The 22,340-nt window shown below is 36.8% G+C and overlaps 1 protein-coding gene across 5 annotated transcripts in view; it reads right to left on the minus strand.

The window, feature by feature from the left end:
- Positions 1-4,266: 4,266 nt before the first annotated feature.
- Positions 4,267-22,340, minus strand: part of SHLD2 (shieldin complex subunit 2) — a 33,809-nt gene continuing 15,735 nt past the window's right edge. The window contains exons 4-12 of one of the 5 annotated variants that reach the window (XM_062001673.1): positions 19,434-19,544; positions 15,547-18,003; positions 14,930-15,037; positions 12,568-12,762; positions 10,611-10,745; positions 9,534-9,740; positions 8,492-8,726; positions 5,238-5,353; positions 4,267-4,660 (exon numbers count right to left, since the gene is read on the minus strand). In XM_062001673.1, the coding sequence (XP_061857657.1) occupies positions 4,488-4,660; positions 5,238-5,353; positions 8,492-8,726; positions 9,534-9,740; positions 10,611-10,745; positions 12,568-12,762; positions 14,930-15,037; positions 15,547-17,050 (2,673 nt within the window). In that variant the 5' untranslated portion in view covers positions 17,051-18,003; positions 19,434-19,544 and the 3' untranslated portion in view covers positions 4,267-4,487. Of the gene's footprint in view, positions 4,661-5,042; positions 5,354-8,491; positions 8,727-9,156; positions 9,272-9,533; positions 9,741-10,610; positions 10,746-12,567; positions 12,763-14,929; positions 15,038-15,546; positions 18,004-19,433; positions 19,545-22,340 lie in introns of those variants that run through there. The other 4 variants (XM_062001674.1, XR_009819198.1, XR_009819197.1 and 1 more) reach the window with 4 other exon arrangements.

Here is a 22,340-nt window from a genome sequence, read left to right on the forward strand (position 1 = left end):
AAAAGGAACATAATCCCTGATGCTGAAATAAAGCCAGTTTCCTTTCAAACGTAATACAGTGTTGATTAACTCCGCATACTTCAAAAAATTAGGCTTCTCTGGGGAGATAAGACTGTTTTCATTTTGATAATATGTTGTTACCTAAAGGAAATATGAGGAATGAGAATATACATACCTGAGAGGAATTGTAAGATAGACTCCACTTCACCTGATGCTCCGTCTGAAATGTTACGTGGTACCTTCAGTCCTTGATAACTGTACCACTGGTTGTGAGATGTGCCTAGACTCATTATATTGAACTGAATTTCCCAAGTGTTCAATCCTCATTATACCTCTGTTAGATGAATAGTCAGTAGCCCCAAACCCAGAGTTATTTCCCAATTCTACCCCTACAAAACCATGGAAAACCAATCTAATAAGCAACACGTTCTATTTGGGAAGGAAAACAACATATAAACTCTATGATTACTACTGCAATAAACTGAGTTTACCATATGTTTTGTCTCTTATTTAAATCATACCAATAAACATTACAGATCTTAAACTGTTGAGAATGTTTCAGGAATGTTTACTAGCTTGTATGGGAAGATGCATGTAATGTAGTGTCTACATTAACATAAATACCTCTCAAGTGGGAAGTCACCTGAGTTATGCAGAGTACAAATAATTAAGCAATGCATCTTTACTCATGTGGTCTTTTTTCTTCACATTTCTCACACATTGAAGTACCAATACTAGTTTGTGTGTTCAATATATTCATGATTAACATTTACAAATATCTAAAGGGTGGGTGTCAGGAGGTTGGGACATCCCTTTTTTCTATAGTAGCTAGCAACAGGACAAGGGGTAATGGGATGAAGCTGGAACACAAAAAGTTCCACTTAAGAAAAAACTATTTCACTGTTGAGGTGAGGGAGCCCTGGCACAGGCTGCCCAGAGGGGTTGTGGAGTCTCCTTCCTTGGAGGTCTTCAAGACCTGCCTGGACATGTTCCTATGTGACCTGATCTAGGTTGACCTGCTTCTGCATGGGGGTTGGACTAGATGATCTCTAAAGGTCCCTTCCAACCTCTACCATTCTATGATTCTATGATGCTAGCTGGAATTGTGTAAAACACACTAATGCACTTGTCTGTGTGCAAAGTCATCCAAGGGAAGTAAAGGAGAAAAGTCCTTTTTGACTCTTCCAGAATAGGACAGGTATTCCAGTAAAGTGAGAAATATTATTAAATACAGTTACAATACAGGTGTTATCAATTGTCAACATAATAAAGTAAATGTTCACCTTCTGTCTTTTACAGATGATCCATCTGGTCTTGTGCTTGAGATTTATATGGAGATGATGGGAGAAGAATGCTTACAAGATCTCTCAGTGCCTAACGCTGCTTCTCCTTCTCTAAAAAGCTTAAAACGTTTACCAACATGCATAGCACAGAAAAATCCCACCCAAGAAGTACAAAAGAAATGTATGCAAGATCATAGAAAATGTGACATCTTCCTCAATACTTCCCATTACTATTAGCAAACACATGAGTTTCTAAGGCTTTGTAATGTATCTAGTTTGTAACTTAATTGAAAGTACCACCCTGTTGACAGTGAGCAGGAATTCATCATTTTATAAGACACAGGAATGATGGTTATGTTCCTGTTCTAGACAACAGGATCTTGGAGAAGAAGCCCTACCAGTACTCAAAGTATTTATTTATATTCCCTTGTGGATTGCCCCCTACCTTCTCTCTCAATTAAAATTATACCTACACTAGTCTTTTAGAGAGCCTAATGATCACTGCTCTCTGCACTACTCTATCCTTCCTCTAAATGAGGAAATGAGACCAGATGGATTTATTTGATAATTGCTTGTTCCTAATATACCAGGACATTATAAAAGCAGCAGCTTGATGAAAGTGAAAGGGAGAAAGATGCATTACAGGTGACAAAGGATCAGAAAGCTCCTGCTGAAGAAATCGCTATGCCAGATAGAGGCACAGAAAGTGAAATGGCTTTCCGTTTGAAAAGAAGGGGTAAGAGTCTGAAGTAGGAAACACAAGGCAGCAGGAACTAGAATTTTTACACAGAATTGCTAAAGTGAGGATAGGAACTGAAGAAACTCTAGAATTACAGCAAATTTATTAAGGTTCACGTTGAACTATGGTATCACATTTGTGGCGTGGATCTCAAGAAGAAACACCGTTAAACAAGAGTCAGGGTGGTTATCTGAAAAGTCATGAGAGAAGAATGAGGCAGTCAGGTCCAAGTCAGCCAGAGAGATTTAACCACAGTACACAGAACTGGCCACACACAGCTCACCAATTCACATGGCATGACATCCACTCAAAGTTACCAAATCATCCTAATGAGATCACACATTGCAGGATGTAAAACAATCCTTAGGATTTCTCTAACCTAATCCATGTCTTGAGTCAAAACACTCCAGGAATGTTCAAACACCAAACACTGAAATTGCTCTTCCTTTCAACATCGTTTTCCCTGGCATTGAGATTCCTGTTGTAGAACCACAGACTACCAAGCATAGTTAGAATAAGATATAGAAGGCACAGATGGACTTTCCCCAAGGTGGTGGGTTAGGACAATGTCAACCTGGCTTTGCCAGGTCACTTGAAACTAAAAATGAAAAGTGGTTTTACAGTGAGCTGAGATTCAATCATTGAGTTTCTTGAGCTTTCCTTTTACAAAGCTGTTATTTTTCCATATTATCATTAGTGTAGTTTATTGACAGAAGCAAAAGTAGGTTTCATTCTTGACCATAACATAAGCATATGGTGCTAGCAGTGAGTACAGCTTCTGGTGCCACTCTGCTGTCTTAGGTATCTTGGCACAGAAGGAAATTGATTTTGCTGGGCTAAGATCAGCATTTCTATGTTTGATAACAAAACTGCCAGAGAATGTTTTAGAGAGAAAAGTACTGAGGAATTATCACAAGATGGCTAGGGCTTAAACCAGAAGACTAAGTTTGCAGAGCTGCACAAACTTGTTTGATGAACAGAATCTAACCAGATTCATCGGTACACAAGGAGTTTTATAAAAACAGGTAAGTGTCCTTGTGAAAGTTCAGCTGAGAATTAATTTTGTCAAAGTCATGCAATAACCCATAAGATTCTCCTTTTCTGACACACAGTACTACCTTCCTTTTTATTGGTACTGAAGAAAACACAGAGCTTGTACATAACCCTAATCAATGTCATTAAAGACCCAGCAGTCCCAAATTGGTTTCATGTGAGATACCATAGAATCCAAACTAGCACCAAGAAACATGGTTATTCAACTTTAAGTAGCCACTTCCAAGGAACAGCAAATGAAAGCTGTTCAGTCATATTACTTGCATTATAACCCATTTGACAACTTGATTTATCAAATTCAGTTTTGAGAACAGTTTTGTGTTGGAAGCATGGAGATAGCTGCAATAGTGTATGTGGAAACACATTTCCCAAGTGAGAACAGTGGAGGTAAAGATCTGCAAGGATCTAGACAGACAGCAAACACAATTCATACCCTACAGCTTCTACCAGCCTCTTTAAGCAGCACAATTTAAGCAGAGAAAAATATTTATATCAGTGAAAAATACTGATCTATATATTTAATCAGTTTCACAGAGTAATACTTAAGAAATTGTTACTTGATGAAATCAGGTGCAGTCACCATTTACTCAGTCTTTTAGTGACAAAAATCACTCTCAGAATACACTAAGACTTTCAAAAGAATAAATTTACTTCTAAATTTGATCAAGTTAGGACAAAGTTTTGCAGACCAGTGTTAAACTCATTAAAATGGCTTAAGACAATTAAATTTATTTGCCAGTTTACGCTGGATAAATTCTACAACATTTAAATAATTTAAAGGGTCTGCGAAAGAATGCACGAATTTCAACTGTTTAAAACCTCTTAATTAAGATTAGTGCCATAACTTTTAGATACATAAAATTAGATGTGTGACAGTTCTGTTTTACAAGAGAAAACAAATGGCAGCAAAATTGCTGCGGGCAAATGGCAGAAATTCTGCTGTTGGAAGAAGGAAAGCAATGACTATAGCAAAGCAAGCAAAGACCTAACGAAGTCACAGACAGCACACAGGATAAGACAAAAATCTTATACCTAAAATAACATTACTGAATTGTGGCTGTCCTCCTCTAATTTGCCATATCTGAGAAAAAAATACCAGTCCCTCAATACTGGTTAATTTTTCTCAGGAGAAAAACAAGACAGATACCCAGTAAGAGTTTATTAAGATAAAAATATATGTATAAAAATATACTTTGTGACAATTTATCAGTACTACAGCAGTTTATACTAAAAATGTGCTCTTCCATACCAGTCCTTTGGGTTTGTTGGATTTTCTTTGTGTAAGTTAAAAACAAAATCCTTTCTTGTATTTTTAAAAAATTTGCTTCCTTTGAGTTAATTCATTTTTCTTCTGTTTGCCATCTGTGTGTTCCTGCAGTCTCTGTTACTCAGTTAGTGCAGAGGTCAATGCTTCAAAGATCAGGATGAAAATCTAGCAGATGGAAATCCTTTTCCAAAGGATAGCTGTTTTCATCTAGCACAAAATGGCTCCTAATTTCCAACAAATAGGATGCTTCTGTATCTGCTAGCAGCAAATGGCACAGATCTGCTACTATTGTGCTGTAGGTTATGTCTGAAGAGGACACTGCAAAAGACAGAACAATCGAATTTACTCTTTATTTTCACAACAGTATCTAATATTCAAGTTCCACCTCTATGAAAGCAACACTGAATTACTGGAAGTGTAGCTCAACATCTGAATAGAAATTAGTGCTTTTTAGAAACATGTTTTTAAAATACACTGTGCTCAGGCTGTTTCTCATTAACACTTGTGAATCATGTAATACACATTTCAGAAGTCAAAAGTCAAATATCAAGGGAAGCCTGTTTGAAACACCACTTATTTATATCATGAAAGCATGTCAGCTACTTCTAAAACCTGCTAAAAGATTCTGTTTTGCACACAAGGAAAACATTTAGCTACTAAATACTTAGTTATATAACAACAAGGGAACGTATCATCTTACCTCTTGCTACCTGAACTCTGAGCTTCCGAGTTTGTTGGACACTAACAGTGTTTTTTTAAGTCTCATACAAATGAAGCAATCATCATACTTCCAAAGCAATCTCATCCATATTCTGAATCGCCAATAATTAAACATTTCACTGCCGTTGTGAACTTTGCTGCCTATTTCTGTCACAAGTAATTCCTGAAACAGTACCTACGAATCTGTCCAGCCAGTCTGCGGGAATATTGAGAAAGATTTTTTCCATCAACTCAGACACCACATGAACACAAATTTCAGATCCTCCATCTTCTACTGTCATCAAAGCAGGTCTAGATCAGAAAACAAAAGACTCTTGAAAGCTGCTATGTTTTTTTGATTGGAGCAAAATTTCTGAATTGAAGTAATATATTGCAGTATTACCTTCCAACATAATACAAAGAAACAAGTAAAAATCCCTCCTCTTCCTAGAAATCATTTTCTACATAGGATATGGTCAACAGTGTTCCCATTAGGTCTGAAACGAACCTCTGGTTAGGGATTGCTGTCCCAAAAGCACTGGGCCTTACAAATTTTGCAGTTTCACATGATTCAAAAGTGATATTGGATGAGAAGCAACTGGTAAGAAGTGAATCTTTTTTCAGTACAGGTATTCCTTGTATTTCAAGTTACTCAGTTTCTTCCCAACCCATCATCATTGATGCCATATCTTTTTCTGTTGTTCCCCCAAGTAAGTCCTTGCTATTGGTTTTTGCTGTTCCTCTGTGAGACGGTGATACCTTAAGCAGTCCTCAATAGTGATATTGAACATGTAGTTTCTGCTTGCTTTCAACTGCTTGCATGATTTTACTATGCCTAATCATTTATACAGCTGAGGCAGCTTCTACATCCAATATATGCTCCTTACAATTTGACCTGCAATATCTGCACCATCACAATCCTCAAACTTAAAGGAAACTGCACTGGTCTGATCAATGCAGGATGATATGCTTGTATCCTGACCATCCTACAGAAGAAACTAAAATAGTAAACACCAGAACACATTGCAATAACATAAGTCCTATAGGAACAGTACCAAAACAGTACATGATTGATAAAGTAATATGGCACAATCTTCTTCAGTGCAGAACTTCTCAATCGGAGATGCTCCCACCAGGATAAAACATGCTCACTGCAGATGGCAGAAATGAAAGGGCAGTCACTTCAAGAGACGAACAGAGCTGCACTGTCAAATAGGACAGTGAGACAGTACTTCAGTATAATGGCAATTAGAGAGTGTTACTAATGGATTAATTTAGTTAGTGTGATGCAGAATATACCTCACAGCACTAATTTGAATGCCTGTGAGGCATGAAGGCAAATGACTGCAAATATGCCACTTTCCCAGTAGTTTCGACTTGCCATCTGTTAATCTAAGAGCTACTGCAAAATTACATAATCTTAAGTGATCAAAAGAGATAACTCATGTCTGATGATCTGTGAGATTTTCTGGATTTGTTGGTTTAGATGGAAACCAAGGCCCAGGCTATTTGTAGTCCTTAAAGACTGCTGAGCCCTTCAAGACAAAAAGCTTGATGCCACTTATGCCAAATAATTGTGGGCAATTGCTGTTATATCTCTGAAGAACAGTATTTTGGTTTAGACAATTCATGCTAAAGTACACAAAAGTTATTATTGCTTCCAGAAATACTGAATTATCATTTTGGAAACAACAGAATTAACTTCAATATGCTTGCAGCGAAATATACCAAGAGATGGTGCAAAATTCAAAGCTTTCAAGGCCATGAGCAAATGTGCTCTCCAGATGTAACTCTCCAATCAAGTGATGCATTAGGAAAGATTAATTTTGCTTCACTCATGGTTATGTGCTGGCTACCTGTTTCTCAGCTCTCAAGGTGATCCAAGTCTTTTAGATGATCCTGTTTACTTCACTAGGAGTGAACTGTCACAGTAAGAAAGAAAATTCAAAATGGCCTTCAAAACAGGGCCTAGAACTACTAATGTTCTTCCACTAGCACCAAGGAAAATGCCATTTTGTGATTAGCTTCATTCATAAATACCACTGGTTTAATATGGTGAATTTAAATCACTGTAAAACAGTTATAAACATATTTCAAGACATAACTTAATTTCACCAGAGGCTCCTGAGCCTTTATGACCTATATATAAAGTGAGCAAAGCATGACAGTGAAAGAAGCTTTTCTACTAATACAGAGGGTTAGATTCAATCCACACTGAGCGTAAGTACCTAGAAACCTCCTATCTTATTACTGCTACTGTTAAAGTGTTCATCTTTTTAAGTGATAAACACTCACTACTATAGACTGAAAAAATGGATTAGCTAAAGGGAATACTTTAATCATATCAAATTCCAGGCTTTGGAGTTTTACAGAGTTCGAAAAAGTTGAGTATTTAAGTTTCACATCAAGATGTGTGCAAATGCTGAGAATATCAACACCGGAGATCTTTATCATCTTCCTATCAGCTTTTGTGCAAGAGACTAAAGTCTGGTCCTTCAGGATTACATGACAGGTTATAATCCCATGAAAGATATGGGAAACCTTTTCAGTCAAGAAAATAACCTCTTTGCACTTAAATCCTTCCTCGTTGGAAAATAAGTAACATAGAAACTTAAAGATGAAAGATAATGTTGCATAGATGAAAAAGTCTAAGATGAAAAAGTCTAATTACCTTGTTAAACAAATGGCATTCTAATATTTAAATCAAATCCAAGTAACTCAAAGTCTTGAATACACAATGATTCATTAAACTCACTATGAAATCCTTATAGAATAATTTTGGTGGAAAATGTATGTCTTCTAGAATGCTACTATGTCTATGATTGTCTCAACCTCCTCTACCTACATGTTTTTCAAGTTGCTATGACAGTCACATTTCAAAAGCCTAACAAACTTAAGAATTGAAAAAATAGTTAATAATGTTATTACTACATCTACCGGATTTGCTTGGTTTATTTCCTCTAACTAAATGTGCATATACATGTTGTCTCACAGTGCCATCTGCTGGTAAGTTGGTATTTCTGCTCTCTATGAGAACGTTTATTGGAAATAATTGCTAATATTATTTCTGCAAGGCTAAAATCGATTAATCAGTTAAAAACTATGGTTGTGCATTCACATAATTTCAGACTTAGGCCAAAACAAGACACTCATGGAGTTTTCCTTTAGTTTTCAAGCTTCTATTCTTTCTTAGCTTTCTGACACAGTATTGGATAAACCTCATTACTGTATGATGTAGCATTCAAATAAATAAACAAGTTACACTTAAAGAATATCACCTCTGAATAATGACAATATATTACAACAATTCAAGAACAGCTCCTTGAAAATACATCAGGAAAACAGGAATTGCTAACCACGGCTTAAACACAGAGTGGATGAGGGAACTTAAAAATGGAGAAAATTGTAGTTTACTAACAGTACACATTATTTTAGCTATATTTTGTTTACCTGTAGAATGTTTTTACTTTGTTGTATGGCAAACATCTAATACATTGCTTGTAGATCCTGTTCTCATCAGCTTGTAGCTCCAAACCACAATTAGCGCAACCCGAGTAGGTCATCATAGGCAGAGAAGCCAAAATACACCCCATCGAAGTGTCAGCACGGAAGATGAGTTGCTTGTACTGAGCAGTTGAAATGGTATACTTCAGTTCTAAGATATGGGCTTTCACTTGAATGACACCTACAAAACCAAGAAAAGAATTTAAAATCAAAACGGCATTCAGTTTGTAACTGAAAACCAAGGGTTATGGCTGACTCAAAAACCTGAAATTATTACCAATAAAACTTTCTTTTCTTTCCCTTTAGTAACACATTGTCATATTTTTAGAGATTATTTATGCAGTGAAATCATCACTGCAGTTAAATTTTACTTTAAAATGTATTAATGTGTTACATTTTCAGGTACTATTGCAGTAGATGCCATTATAGAAGAGTCTGAATAAGAGATCGAGATAATAGAATTGGGTAAATATTTTCCAATTTCTTTTCTTCCATGCTAATTCTGAGACACTGAAAAACAGAGGGTTACCAACTTAGCTTTCCACCGTTTATACATAGAGTTATATAGTATACCAACTTTATTTAGTTACTACTTAATGTTTACCACCAACCTCAGCATCCTTATAGGTTTATTCAGGAAGAGGTTACTGTAAAAAGTATTCTTTGCTCTTTTGTAAGAGGTTCTCAATAGCAGTAGCTACTTCATTTTTGCTTTGGAGAATTTCACTGTTGGAGAAATACAAATCATTATTTAACTGGCTGGTGGAGACAAAAGGAGGCATCTCCTTGTGTTCCAAAGCTATCTTTGTATGACACCACATATGCCGTCTATCTCACTGCTGGGCTCACTGAATGAAGGCTGCACTCACAGTTTGGCTTTGTACTAAGCAGAAGCCTGCAGAATAAATTCAGACTCCCAGAATTGCGATAACTTAAAAAAAGGCATTGTAATGTCAACAGACAAGTAAATAGCTATATATAACTATACCTGAGCATTTTTCCTCCAAATGTGCTGAGAGCTTTGTCATTTGCATGAGGGATGTTTTGCTTTTCTGATATCTTTCTTTGAATTCAATTGCCCTTTTGTCATCATCAAACAAGCACTCATAGGAGGACCATGGAGTTGTATGCAGTTCACAGTCACCTGAGACAGAACTATGTTGAACCAGAAGGTATTTGAAGTCCCATATATGATCTACAGAACAAAAAGGCAAACAGAAGAGTTTACTTGGAAAATTGAGAAGCAAATCAGCAAGACATTCTCAAATGATCTGCTCTGGCAACCTCATTTCAGGCCTGAAGACATGCTGGGTTTTTCCTTTCCCTATAAATGAGCCCTCCTGTAACAGAATGACACTTTCACTTGTATTGAATTCAGCTTTCAAGATAACAACTTTCCTAAAAAGAAACAAGTTATTAGAGCTGAAAAGAAACTTTATAAGAAAAAGTTGGCAATGTCAAGAAAAAAAACCCACCCTCCTCATGTCACTAATTGTCTTCCATCTTTAATATGTCCCTGGTTTTTAATTTATCTCTATAACATTCCGATTTAAAAATGAATTCCTTTTCCATTTTCCAAATGCCTCTGTAATGAAGACAAATGCTTCAAAAATTGAGATTATACAAGACTATTTTCAGTTATCTGTCACTATATTACAAGAATCCAGTAGTCACCTACTAGCCTAATCAAAGCAGACAATGAAAATCAGAAGGAAAACAACCCAGCAATTCATGCTAAACCAGACAATGATAAGGAAGACTCAAAACCGATAACAAGTTGAACATGACCATTAGGTTTTTATAGTTATGTAACTAGGCACCAGTGCCTCCTATTTCTAACCACTCATGATTTCTCAGTGTTCTAAAGTCAGTGCATTTAAAGTTTGTTGCTGATGGCACTATTTCTAAACAGAGCAGATAAATTAAAACTGGTATAAAATACATTGCCCTTCCAAGGGGAGTATTTAAAGGTTGAATGGAAAAATGTTACCAGATGAGCATTTTAAAGATATTAAAAGCATCACATCAATCCTTTTACAGCTCCCTTTAGCTACAAAGACTTTACCTTTTTTTCTTTGAAGGTGAGGGCACCAGGCAGCCCCTTCTCCCCAAAGCACCATCCTGTAGTGTTGATCTCTGTTCTGCTCTACTGTTAGAATAATTTTTCTTTGGTTGCCACCTCTGTAGCTATACACGGATTCTGAAAAAGTTTGAAGTTATATGACTTTTACAGTAAAAAGCATATGAACATACAAAACCCTCATGCCTCAATATTAGGAGAAAATCATGCTGCTATCATATTTTACAGTTCAATTATAAGCAAGAAAGAATACACCTAAAATCCCTTTATCTACTCAAACACTCAGCAACTGGACACCTCCCTTTGAAACAGCAGGTATCTGAGCGTCTTTCAGCTCCCACTCATCCTGACTGGGGTAACTGGAAAGAAATTGTGCTTCATCTTTCAGAAACATTGTCATAATTGAACGTTAAAGTTCCTGTAACTTCTGTGGAACACACTGAAAGTGTCTCTACAAGTTTTCACATAAAACTATAGTCGTGTACAAGCACATTAAGAGGATTAAGAACAGTTCACACAAATTTAAAGTAAAAAGAAAGATCTCTATAGCACTCTTACCAAGACACTGCCTGTAAGTTAGTTTCACACTAAAACTACAAGATTTTTCAAAACCAAATCTTTTTTGAACATGAACTCTTGCTTTATATATCCAACAGTTGAGATTCATGTAAAATAAAAAATTACAAAGACCTCTTATCTTCAAAATACTGCATTTATAACAAATAAACATTATATTGACAGTGAGTAAAATATAATGTTAATCTTACTAAGATGATAGTGCAATATGATTTATTTGCAAAAGCTTTAAGTTAAGCACTGTGAAACAGTGGCACTAAAGAAAAGATAAACAGGATAGTTATGCAAGGAAAGAGAAGAAGGTTTTTTCTAGGTGAGAACAGTGGTCTTTAACTTCCCAAAAGCATGTTAAAAAAACATGGCAACACAATGCATGAAATACTGAGAATATCCCAAGAGAATCTGGTTTTGTTCAAATCAGAAGGTGGGTGGGAAGGGTGTTGAGAAGCAGCTGTGAGGCCTGATTATGAATAAATGGAAACAAATTACCAATTTTAACATGGACAATTCATTCACAAAAGGAATCCTGAAATAACTGCATTCACTATTAGAAGAAAAGGAACATGTGACAGAAGAAAACTCAAAAACTCAATACACAGACTGTTGATACTAGTTTTGGGGGGAAAACGAAGCTTTACAATAAAAATATGAAGAGAACTCAGATTTCCAAACCAAATGGTATTAATGAGGCAGTTCTCTCTTTTGCCTATGCAGAAGAAATAGGAGTCTCACAGTATGACATCTTAGTAGTTTTACACTATGCATTTTCCATTGTTGAAAATAAAAAGGAACTTGTACAAAAAGGCACACAAGTAAGGATTATCAAGAATTACTGTATATATAAGATTCCTACTGTCATTCTACCTACTAACGCTATACTGAGTACCTACATCTCCCTTCGGTCCTCAGTCATACTGAAGATGAGGTACCATGCTATTTGGACCTGTGGAAATGCTCAAGCCATCTCACTGACAAGTCAATACATTAGTAACTGCAGTCTGTGGTGAGGGTTGATTCCTTACTGAAAACACACCAAACTCTCAGTCAGTAGGAATACTGATTATCAGTGTTCACCGCCTGCATGCATTCCCCACCTGCATGCATTCCCCACAGATGTGTACGCTACTGATCAGTGCTCCTGTGCAGTAATCTCCTTCCAGCAGCTGACTACAATCATTATTTCCCTCTTGTCTTTAACTGCTATGCCACTTAGGAATGGATCATTACAAAGGTTTTACTTGTGACCCTTATGTCAAACACTGGTGTACAGAACAGGAAACAACCAGAATTGCCTTGCAAAAAATTGCTATTTAAGTTCTATCTGTTGTTGAAGTTTTGGAAGCTGAAGTCCAGTGCACTAACTTACCTGTTAATACAGCAATGTTGACAATTTTCAAGATTGAGTGAACCAATGTATTTGGCTGGAGCTGATCTAGCTGCATATACTGAACACTATCCAATCTCTGAACTTGTCTTCGTGGAATGTCTCCAAAATGGGGAAATGCAGATGATATGTATGCCAATAACCCATGAAGAACATCACCATCCACTACAGGATAAACTGATACAAAAAAACCCCAAAGTTAAAGGGAGAATACCTTTTTAAAGCTTCAAAGTATAAAAATCCACCAGTATATATTGACAAAACCAAAACTATTTCACAATAACTCTAAGGCAAGAGATTCCAGAGATGTGTAACACTTGATCCAAAATGAAACTGTATTACATCGGTCTCCTCTTGATAACACCCCAAACTTAAGCTAAATAATATATTTTAAATTACACTCCAAATAGGAGAAAAATCTTGTAGCATAACTTGGTAAGAATAGCCATTCTTGATCATCACCTGCCTTAACTAGCTGGTAATAATGGCCATCAGAAAGACAGAAAGAACAATGACAGTTCACGATTCCACTGTATTTTCTCTTTAGTCTCCAACTCTCCATGGCTTAGGCATCTTGAATGGGTTTTTTTGCTTAATAGCCTACAATGAATTACGTGCTCAGAATGGATCTACTCACGCTGTAAATCTCTAACATTTTTGCAAAAACTTTAATCCCCATGAAATCTCACGACATCTTATGGCTGAGTGTCATGGTTTGACATGACAGCCTTTTCTGGTATGGGGGAAGGGGCTGCAAAGATGGCTCCTGTAAGAAGTTGCCCACAACTCTCCCCAGCTCTGAGCCAGACCCACTTCTGGGGCTGAGCCAATTAGACGCCTCCACGATCACTTTTTAAGAAGAAGCCGGAAGGGGAGGTGTCTTCCTCCATCTTCTTTCCTTCTTCTGCCCCTTCTTCTCTTCTTCTGGCTGGTGGTGGTGCAAGGAGTAGGAACGGTGAGAGAAACAACCATGCGGACTCCAAGGTCAGTGATGAAAGGGAGGAGGTGTACTGTAGCAGAGACTCCCCTGCATTCTATGGAGAGAACTGGTGAAGCTGAGATTTATTTTCATTTCTTTAAAGACCCCGCATCAGCGGTACAGACTCATTTTGATAATGAGCCCGCATCAGGGGCAGAGACTCATTTTGCTAAAGCTGACCCCGGACCAGGGGCAGCGATTCACTTCATTAAAGGCCCCGAGCCAGGGACAGTGATTTTGGCCGGAGGAGGCCTTGTCCCGAAGGAGGGGCCCTTTATCACTATGGCCGGATCAGGCCCTGTCCCGAGGAAGGGACCCAATATCCACAGCTGCAACTGTGGGGAGGAACCCACGACAAAGCAGCTCATTAAACTTATGCCCAGAAGAGGCCTTGTCCCGAGAGAGGGACCTTGCAACTGCAGAAACTGCAACCGCGGTGAAGAATCCACGTCAGAGATATTCACCAAGGACTGTGTCCCGTGTGAGGGAACCTGTATCGGCAGAAGCCGCAGCTGCTGGGAACAACCCACACCAGAGAAGTTTGTTAAGGACTGTGTTCCGGGGGAGGAACCCCGTGTTGGAGCAGGGGAAGAATGCCAGGAGTCATCCTCATCTGAGAAGACAGAAGCAGCAGAGCCCATCTGTGAGAGACTGACCACATCCCCCACTCCCTACCCCCCTGAGCTGTTGGGGGGGGAGGAGGTAGAGATATCGGGAGCAGTGAGCTGGGCCCGGGAAGAAAGGAGGGATGGGGGAGGGAGATCTTAAAGTGCTGGTTGTAATTTTCTCATCATCCTACTCCCTTTTTGCTTTTATTCTGTTCTGTTTCTTGTAGAATAAACTTTCCTACTTTCCTCTCTAAGTCAAGTACTAGAGTCTGTTTTGCCCAGAACCATAATTGGCAGTGAGCCCTCCCTACCCTTGTCTCAATCCACAACAATCTTGCTTATCTTTTTACTCCCATTTCGCTGGGTCCTCCGCCATCTTAACGAGGGTGGGGGTGAATGGGGGCATCGAGCGAGAAACTGTCGTGGTGCTGTTGTGCTAGCTGGGCCAAACCACGACACTGAGCCCTGGGGTAACTGCTGTTTCTTAAACAAAGCTCAAAGAGCTCAGTTTTTCAGAGTTCAGAGTCTGGAATAGTAACCACTCAACTTCACTATAAATGCCACGTATCTATCTGATGTCATCATGCCCACATCTTGTCCACAGATGTTCCTGTCATACTTTCCTACAGAGTTTTGTACCTCTCGGTTGCTCACATTTCCTTTTTATGCTGCGTGTGAGGCACTGCCAACAAAATAAAGTACCTTAAATAGCAATTTTACTGTGATTTTTGTGGAAACTTATGCACTGTAATCTTACATTCTTCTGGATTGAGCACTGAGAAGTTCCCCAGATTCAATAACTGGCTGGTAAATGTAGATTGCAGCATGATTTCTCCACACCAACGATTCTCATACATTGTTATATCTGTAAGAGAAGCAGCAACCTTATCAACTCGTGTATCAATGATACTGAAGTATATTGTACTTTTCTTTTAAAGCATAGAAGCGTGAAAGACAGTTTGAAAAAAAATCACTTGGAAACAATTCTCTGGTCCACCTGCTGGTCCAACAGCAGATAATTACAAAAAGAGTCTATACATTAAATAACTGGCCTATCTGGTTTGTAGTAGCACTTGTACCTTTCAGGAGTATAAACTCTGACAAGTTACAGAACACACCTGACTACATATGGCACTGCTGTAGTATCAATGCACTGCTGTGTCTCAGACCAAAGACATGAGAGGGGCAAACCTCTACAGGACAGTCTTCACTGACAGGATGACTGAGAATTCAAAGTAGTGTAGAGCAAGGTAAGTGAGGTAAGAAAGACATAATTGCTTAGCCATAGTTCCCAATAATTGCTTACATAGTGTTCTACTTTAAACAGCAATTTAAAGATATGCATTTTCAAGAGGCAAATAAAGGACTTCTCACCTGTAAGCAGTACAATATCCGCAGGAAACACAGTGAGGGACCAAAACGCAGCACCACGCCACAACACCACCTTTGTCTCAATTTCTGACTGGTCCATGACTACAATGGTTGCTACAGGAACTTTACATGAAGATTTTGGTCTAGTCTTCACTTGTATTTCTTTGATATGACTAGGATGTACGATTGTGACCAAAATATTGTACTTTTGATTTTTGCAGCAGCAATCTTTAAGTGATGATAATTTCTTTTGAAGTTTCTTGAAGTCTGTCACGCTCTCTTGATCCACTTTCATGCCAGAAGAACTCAGTTTAGCTCTCTTTGAATTCAGCTGCCTTTTAAATGATGAGTGGAAAATAGGAAAGGAATCTTCACACATGAGGGTTCTTTTAGAAGAGCTCTTATGACAATTGTTTACTTGAGAGCACAATATCCCCGAGCTCAGTGGCTCAATATGTATTTCATTTACAAACTGCTCAGCAGTAACATTACGTTCTTCAGACTTCTTTATATTTTCCTGAGCATTTCCTTCTCGTTTTGTAGTTTCCCAGCAGACATTCTCCCCATCACTCTCAGAGCTGAAAAGTTCAAGCGAACTTGCACACTCTTCCTTAAATTCATTTGTAGCTGCATTAAGACACGTCCCAAGACCAGAATCACATTGGAAGTGATCAGATTGTCTTTCTTCATATTCATCATCTGCTTTTTTTTCTGATAGTTTTAGGACTCTTTTCTGCATGTCACCCTGATCCTGTGCAAAAACAGCCATCTGGCTTGAAGTCATTATACTACGAAATTCAATATCTGTTGACACTGCAAAGTCTGAACTATTGCTTGGTTCTCCTTTTGGTTTTGACTCTTGATTTTGGGGGAAAAACATATCGAGATATTGACTTAAATGTTCATGGTGATCAGTTCCATGATCTGATTGAGCACCTTGTCCCAAAGACCTTAGATCTATGCTGATCTGCTTAGTACTGGCAACCAAATCAGAAATGTCAGACCTGTTAACTTCTAAATGACTGGCTTTTCTTTCAGAGAGGTTTGAAAAACAGCCATGGGTTTGCTTATCTTGAGCTGACTCTGCAAATTTTGGCAGGTGTTGATCTGCAGCCAGATTTACCTCTGCAGGTGTGCATCTATTCTTAGATATTTGGCATTCAGAATAAATTAAACTTTCGGTCTTTTTAGGTGTGCTGGTACCAGTTACTGCCACAGCTACAGGAGATGTCAAATATTCTTTTGTAGCCATTAATCTCCGCTGTTCAGACTGATGAGAGCTGTCACCATTTGTAGGAACTGCTGTGACTACAGAGCTTTCTGCCTGGAACACTATGTGGTCAGCACCTTTGCACTTTTCAGAAACAAGACTGTATGTATCACACAAATAGCGGAGTTCTTTCCATTTTTCAGCAGTAGATGCTGAACTATTTTGCTCTGACACGTCCAGCAGTCTTGGAATATTGGGTGCTCCCATAAAAATATGAATTTGTGGTATTTTTGACATTTTTGATTGCTATGTCTTAATGTGGTTTATGTAATGAAGCACACTAAATATCAGTAAATGCAAAAATATTTGGCCTTTTTTAAACAATTAAAAAATGTCTAAAATTCAATGGGGTTTTTAATAATTTAAACTGGTAAAAACACTACTACTTGAAGTCTATAAAATTAAATGTACCAAATGGAAGTTATTTGTTGTATCAAACTTGCTCAGGAAAACAAATTTATAGTATGACTTAATTTCTGACACTTTGAAACACAGTAGATGCACAATTATGGTGAAGTTCAATTTAAAATTCATTATTGAGCGGACCTAACTGCACTATTGATAATTTAACAGTTGAACATGCATTAGCTATTCAGTACTTCATTTTAATTAGTGTAATAAATGCTCATAAGCAGCTTCACAGCATGGTTAGGAGGTAACTTAATCTCAGAAACTGACAATTTCAACTACATTATTAAAATACATTTTAAATTATCAACATTTTAATGAATGATTGAAAACTAGTTGAAAAGTTGGCTAGAAAAGCAACATTGGACATGCTGCTTTAGCATGAAAACACCGTGTTAAATGATTATTTTATAAAATGAAAGGTTCCAGGATATTACCGATAAATTAAAGTTTAATAAGTACTATTAAATAGGTGAGTAAAACTTGAGCAGATGATTTAGAATTCATCTATATAGTACTACACTACCAAATTAGTTACTAGCTTTTCCAGCTAGCTAGAAAGAAGCCCACCTTACACAGCACAAAACCAAGGACCATTTTTTCTCCCGAATTTCTACTCTACTATCATTTTAAACTACTCAGTTACAGCTACAAGTGTTCATTAAAGTGTAGATGCCCAGACCACATATTCTGGGAGTGTTGTTTGCAGAATTGGCTATTGGAGCAACTTCTATTGAGGTAGGAAATAGAATATTAGAAATAAAATTCAGGAGTTAATCCAGCTGCAAATAGGAAAAAAAAAAAAAAGAGCATTGAAACAAATACAGTATTCAAAAAGTTGTATATTTTTTATTTTGCACTCACTAAATTAACTGTCATTTTCCTAAGAACCCACTGGGGGTCGATATTGCACATTCCCAAAGCTCACTAACGTGGGAAAACGATAAAACATCCTGGAACACTGATCTCTGGTATATTTTAAGTGGAAAAAAATACTACAAATCCACTAGAACTAGATGTATCATGTTGTAATAGAAACAAGCTACAAAAGGTGGTAAGTGCTATCACTCAGTTTTATGCTCATTGCAAAATCAACATTACATAAAAGTTGACAGTATCCAAACTTCTGCAAACGTTTAAATTTTGGCTTGTAAGAATGCAACTTTTAAAGCACAATTCCCAGAGTTGTGAAAGTTTTATAATTAATGTTAATATACAAATAACCAAAAAGGATAGAATTTACAGCTCAACAGTAAAATAACAGATGATGTAAGAAGGGCAAGGTTGAATCCCTAAAGAAGTGATGCTAATAAGTTTTATAGACAAAAGGCTGCCATCTGTGATTCTGTATGATTCCTATTACAAACAGAAAATGTGCTACTAATTTTATTTGTTATTACCCTGATTACAGCCCTTACAGATGAGTAGTTTTCTAATTATGCGTGTTCTACTATAAAGATATAACTAAAGATTACATATGTGCTACATATGTAATATGTACATATGTAGTCCAAGAGAGGTTTGAACAGTAGAATTCTGGTAAGTCCATGTCATTTCTAAAGAACTTGCACAATATGTAGAGATTAATGAAATAATCATTTTCCAAGTGGGCTTTGGTAGAGTGAGTAGCAATTTCACTTCAATCTTTACCTTATTCTCCAAGAGCTGAGGACTGTCTAATCTTAGTGTCTTGTTGCAAAAATTCTCAAGCACTTGAGCAACAAGTTTTGGGGACACAGAAATTTTAATTGAAGTAAACTAAAATAAATTGCTCACTTAGTTTTTATACCCTTGGAGTAACCTTATTATAGTGTTCTTTAAGTTTTCTTATAAGAAAAAAAAACAGATTCAACCACACTGTAAATAATCCCATTGAATACTTCAGTTTTGAGTTCTGAGGACACTGGAAGGTCAATTTGGTGGCTAAATTGGTGATATCATTAGTACAGTATGTTTAGAGGCCAGCTTATAACTTGGAGCTCCTTGACTTTTGAAATTTTGTTTTCATAGAAAAGTTGGTGCTTAAGATGTCACACTTTAAACAACAATGTCAAGTGTCCTATATTACTTCATGTCAATATAGTGCAAGGCTTCACATACAGTACCAGAACACATTTTTGCACTTCACAGTTCAATACCAGAAAGCAGTGTGAATGGAAAGCTTTAAGATATCTAAATTACTATTAGCCTATATTTCATAGGCTAAACATACCTTTCCAATTATTGGAGTTCAGTAGAAAAGGGAGTTTGAGATCCTAGAAATTCAGTTGTTTTTCACTCTACTTCCAGAGATGTGCTGTATCATATTTTAAATGTGTTCTTCCTATAATCAGAGTTGAACAATGATTAATCAGGTAACACTTGAAGGAAAAATGTTGTTGAAGAATTTCCTTCAATCATGGGGGGTTTTGTTGTATTTCTGTCTACTTCTCATACTAAAATCATGGAAATTAAGTTTGCTAATAGTCCCAAACTTTCTTCTCAGTATATAAGTGTGTGTGTGTGTGTATACACACACACACAAACAGATGATTTACGCAGAGTCTGAATTAGACAGAGCTGGTACCTTGGCTGGTACCTTTATACTGGGGATAAAGATTAGAGCAGAATTATGTTTAAGGATTTTCCTTTGTTATGGAGTAGTTTTGTGGTTTGCTTTAAGTAATTTTGCCTGTACTACAACATTAAGCAGTATGTGTGCAAGGATTAGAACATAGTAAAAAAGTATCTATATATAGGTATCTCTGTTTTGTTAAGTGAGTGAGGGTATATCACAGCATGAGAAGAACAGACTATCAAAAGAAAGAACAAATAACTACAAGGCTTATGAAGCTGAGGTTAGGAACATGGAAGGCTGCAATCCAGTCTCAGTGTAAGCCACTCATGAATCAGAAATGGATCCCACCTTGCCCCTTCCATCTTTTTCTTGGGGATTTTGTTTTGTGGAGCTGTAAGATCTTGGGATAGTATCACAGTACACTCAAAGAAAAAGTTAATTCTCTTGCAATTGTAGTATTTTGGACTCAAGTTACAGCACACGTGACAGTGCTAAATATAATTGAAAAGTTTCCACATTTCCTTCCAGAATTACTCATCTTCTTGCATTCACATTTATAAAGACATATTAAGGTCTGTGACTAGTCATGAGTACTTTGAAAATTCCTTGTTTTAGGGAAATGTCTAAGTATCTGCTTTTACAAGCACATCTTATACCTAGGGAGCATTGACATGACCAAAATACATGAATAATAAACAGTGACTTATTTACTATATTTACACCAATGACAATCTGTGAACTGATCACAAAATAAAATGAATACAATATCTACTAATCTCTACAGAGAACTGATGTCATTAAGCAACTGAATTTCCATGAAATAGAGTAACTTTCATTTACAATAGGATGACAGCTGTGCCAAGTTCTGTACCAACAAGTTTATAAGGCTGTGAGCCTTTATACAAACATGTTCTGAATAAGTATCTGGTACATAAGAACACACTCATAAAATATGGGAAAATACGAGAAATCAGATTAATAACACTTTAAAGAGTGCTCTAACGCTTTCAGAGGAAAACAATTTTCAAAACAAAACCAACGTCTATACTGTGTTAATATTCCAGTTATGCAGTATTTTATAAGCCTCCCATTTTAACTATCACTTCTCTTTTAATCTTTAAACGTGACAAAAACCCAAAGTTACACATAAATTAAGAAAGTTCTCCTTAACTTTTCAGTTCTGTAACTTCTCTAAACTTCAAGTTTTCTTTCCTGCTTTATGTTTTGCAGTGCAAGGACATTGCATCAAAGCAGCTGCATCTTGACATTAATGATTTTTTGCAACTAAAATACATTTTCAAAACCTAAAATTGTTTTTTTCTTAATATATTTTGTGTTTACCATTCCTAAGTGACCCCTGCCTACTTCCTGGTTCACCTAATGTGTCCACTATCAAATGACCTGCTTTGGCAATTTCCAAGTAAGTTTTTGGGTCAAAGATACCAAACTCCAGTACTTATCAGTACTTGCAATCATTTAAGTCTGTAAATCAGGAACAAAAATGTTTGGATATATTCTCTGCACACAAAATTGCTTAAACCATCTTTGCTATGCTTCTTTAGAACAGTATTATTGCTTAGTGAGACTTGCTAGCAAAGTTCTGTGCTTTGTTTTAAAGAAAAACCTCTGAAAGGACAACAATAGATCTTAAGAAAATGAAAAAAAACCCCCTATCAATCATATTAGCAAAATGCTACTGACACAGAAATCCCAATTTTACGTTGTAGTTAGACTATCTGTTGGTAGACAGCGGGTTAACTACACCAAAGATAACAGGAGCTAAAGCCCATAAAGATATACTTGAAGCCTGAATGTCCATATCCATTACACTTGTTAATTATTACACCATTTCTTAAATTTGCAGAAAGGTGTTCTATTCATAATAGCCAATGAAAGCCTAGCTTTTTATCTCTGAATGGTCAGAGTCTGATTGATGGGTCAATGATCTATTAAAAAGCAGTGACTACATCAGCAAGTTTCACATTTGCAAGATACTGCAACTAAAGTTTTATATAACTATTACAAGAAATACACTATTTCCCTGACCTAAACACTAAAACAAGAATTACAAATTTAAAGCTTTTTAAAATTAACAACTATGTCATTAAAAGTTTGTTAATCTCTGGTGATTTGATGCACACAGGACAAAATTTAAAATAGCTTTAGAAATCTTCCAATAGTTAAAACTCTATGTGATGCTGTGTGATGTAACACTGTGTGATGCTATATACCCTAAAGGCCTTAAATTACCCTTGAAATACCTTACAAGTATTCACTATTCATAATAATGTGATATATGATAATCACTTAGGCATTAGGCCAAGGTAATTTAAAGAGGGTGGCTTGGCTTCAGCTTCCTATCACTCCTGAATATTGATGGTAGTCAGATGCCCAAATCCTTGTTTTTACAAGTTATATCCAAATATAGTTTTATCAAGTGTTTATTTAAGCCATATACACTGACAGTAAACCACATTAATTCCACTTCTGGGTAACAGTTTCTTTGTCTATCACACAATATGACTTAAAGCTATCAATAAAATTACAGACCTAACAGACAGC

This window comes from Colius striatus, chromosome 8 (assembly GCF_028858725.1).
Source record: "Colius striatus isolate bColStr4 chromosome 8, bColStr4.1.hap1, whole genome shotgun sequence".
Lineage (NCBI taxonomy): Eukaryota > Metazoa > Chordata > Aves > Coliiformes > Coliidae > Colius > Colius striatus.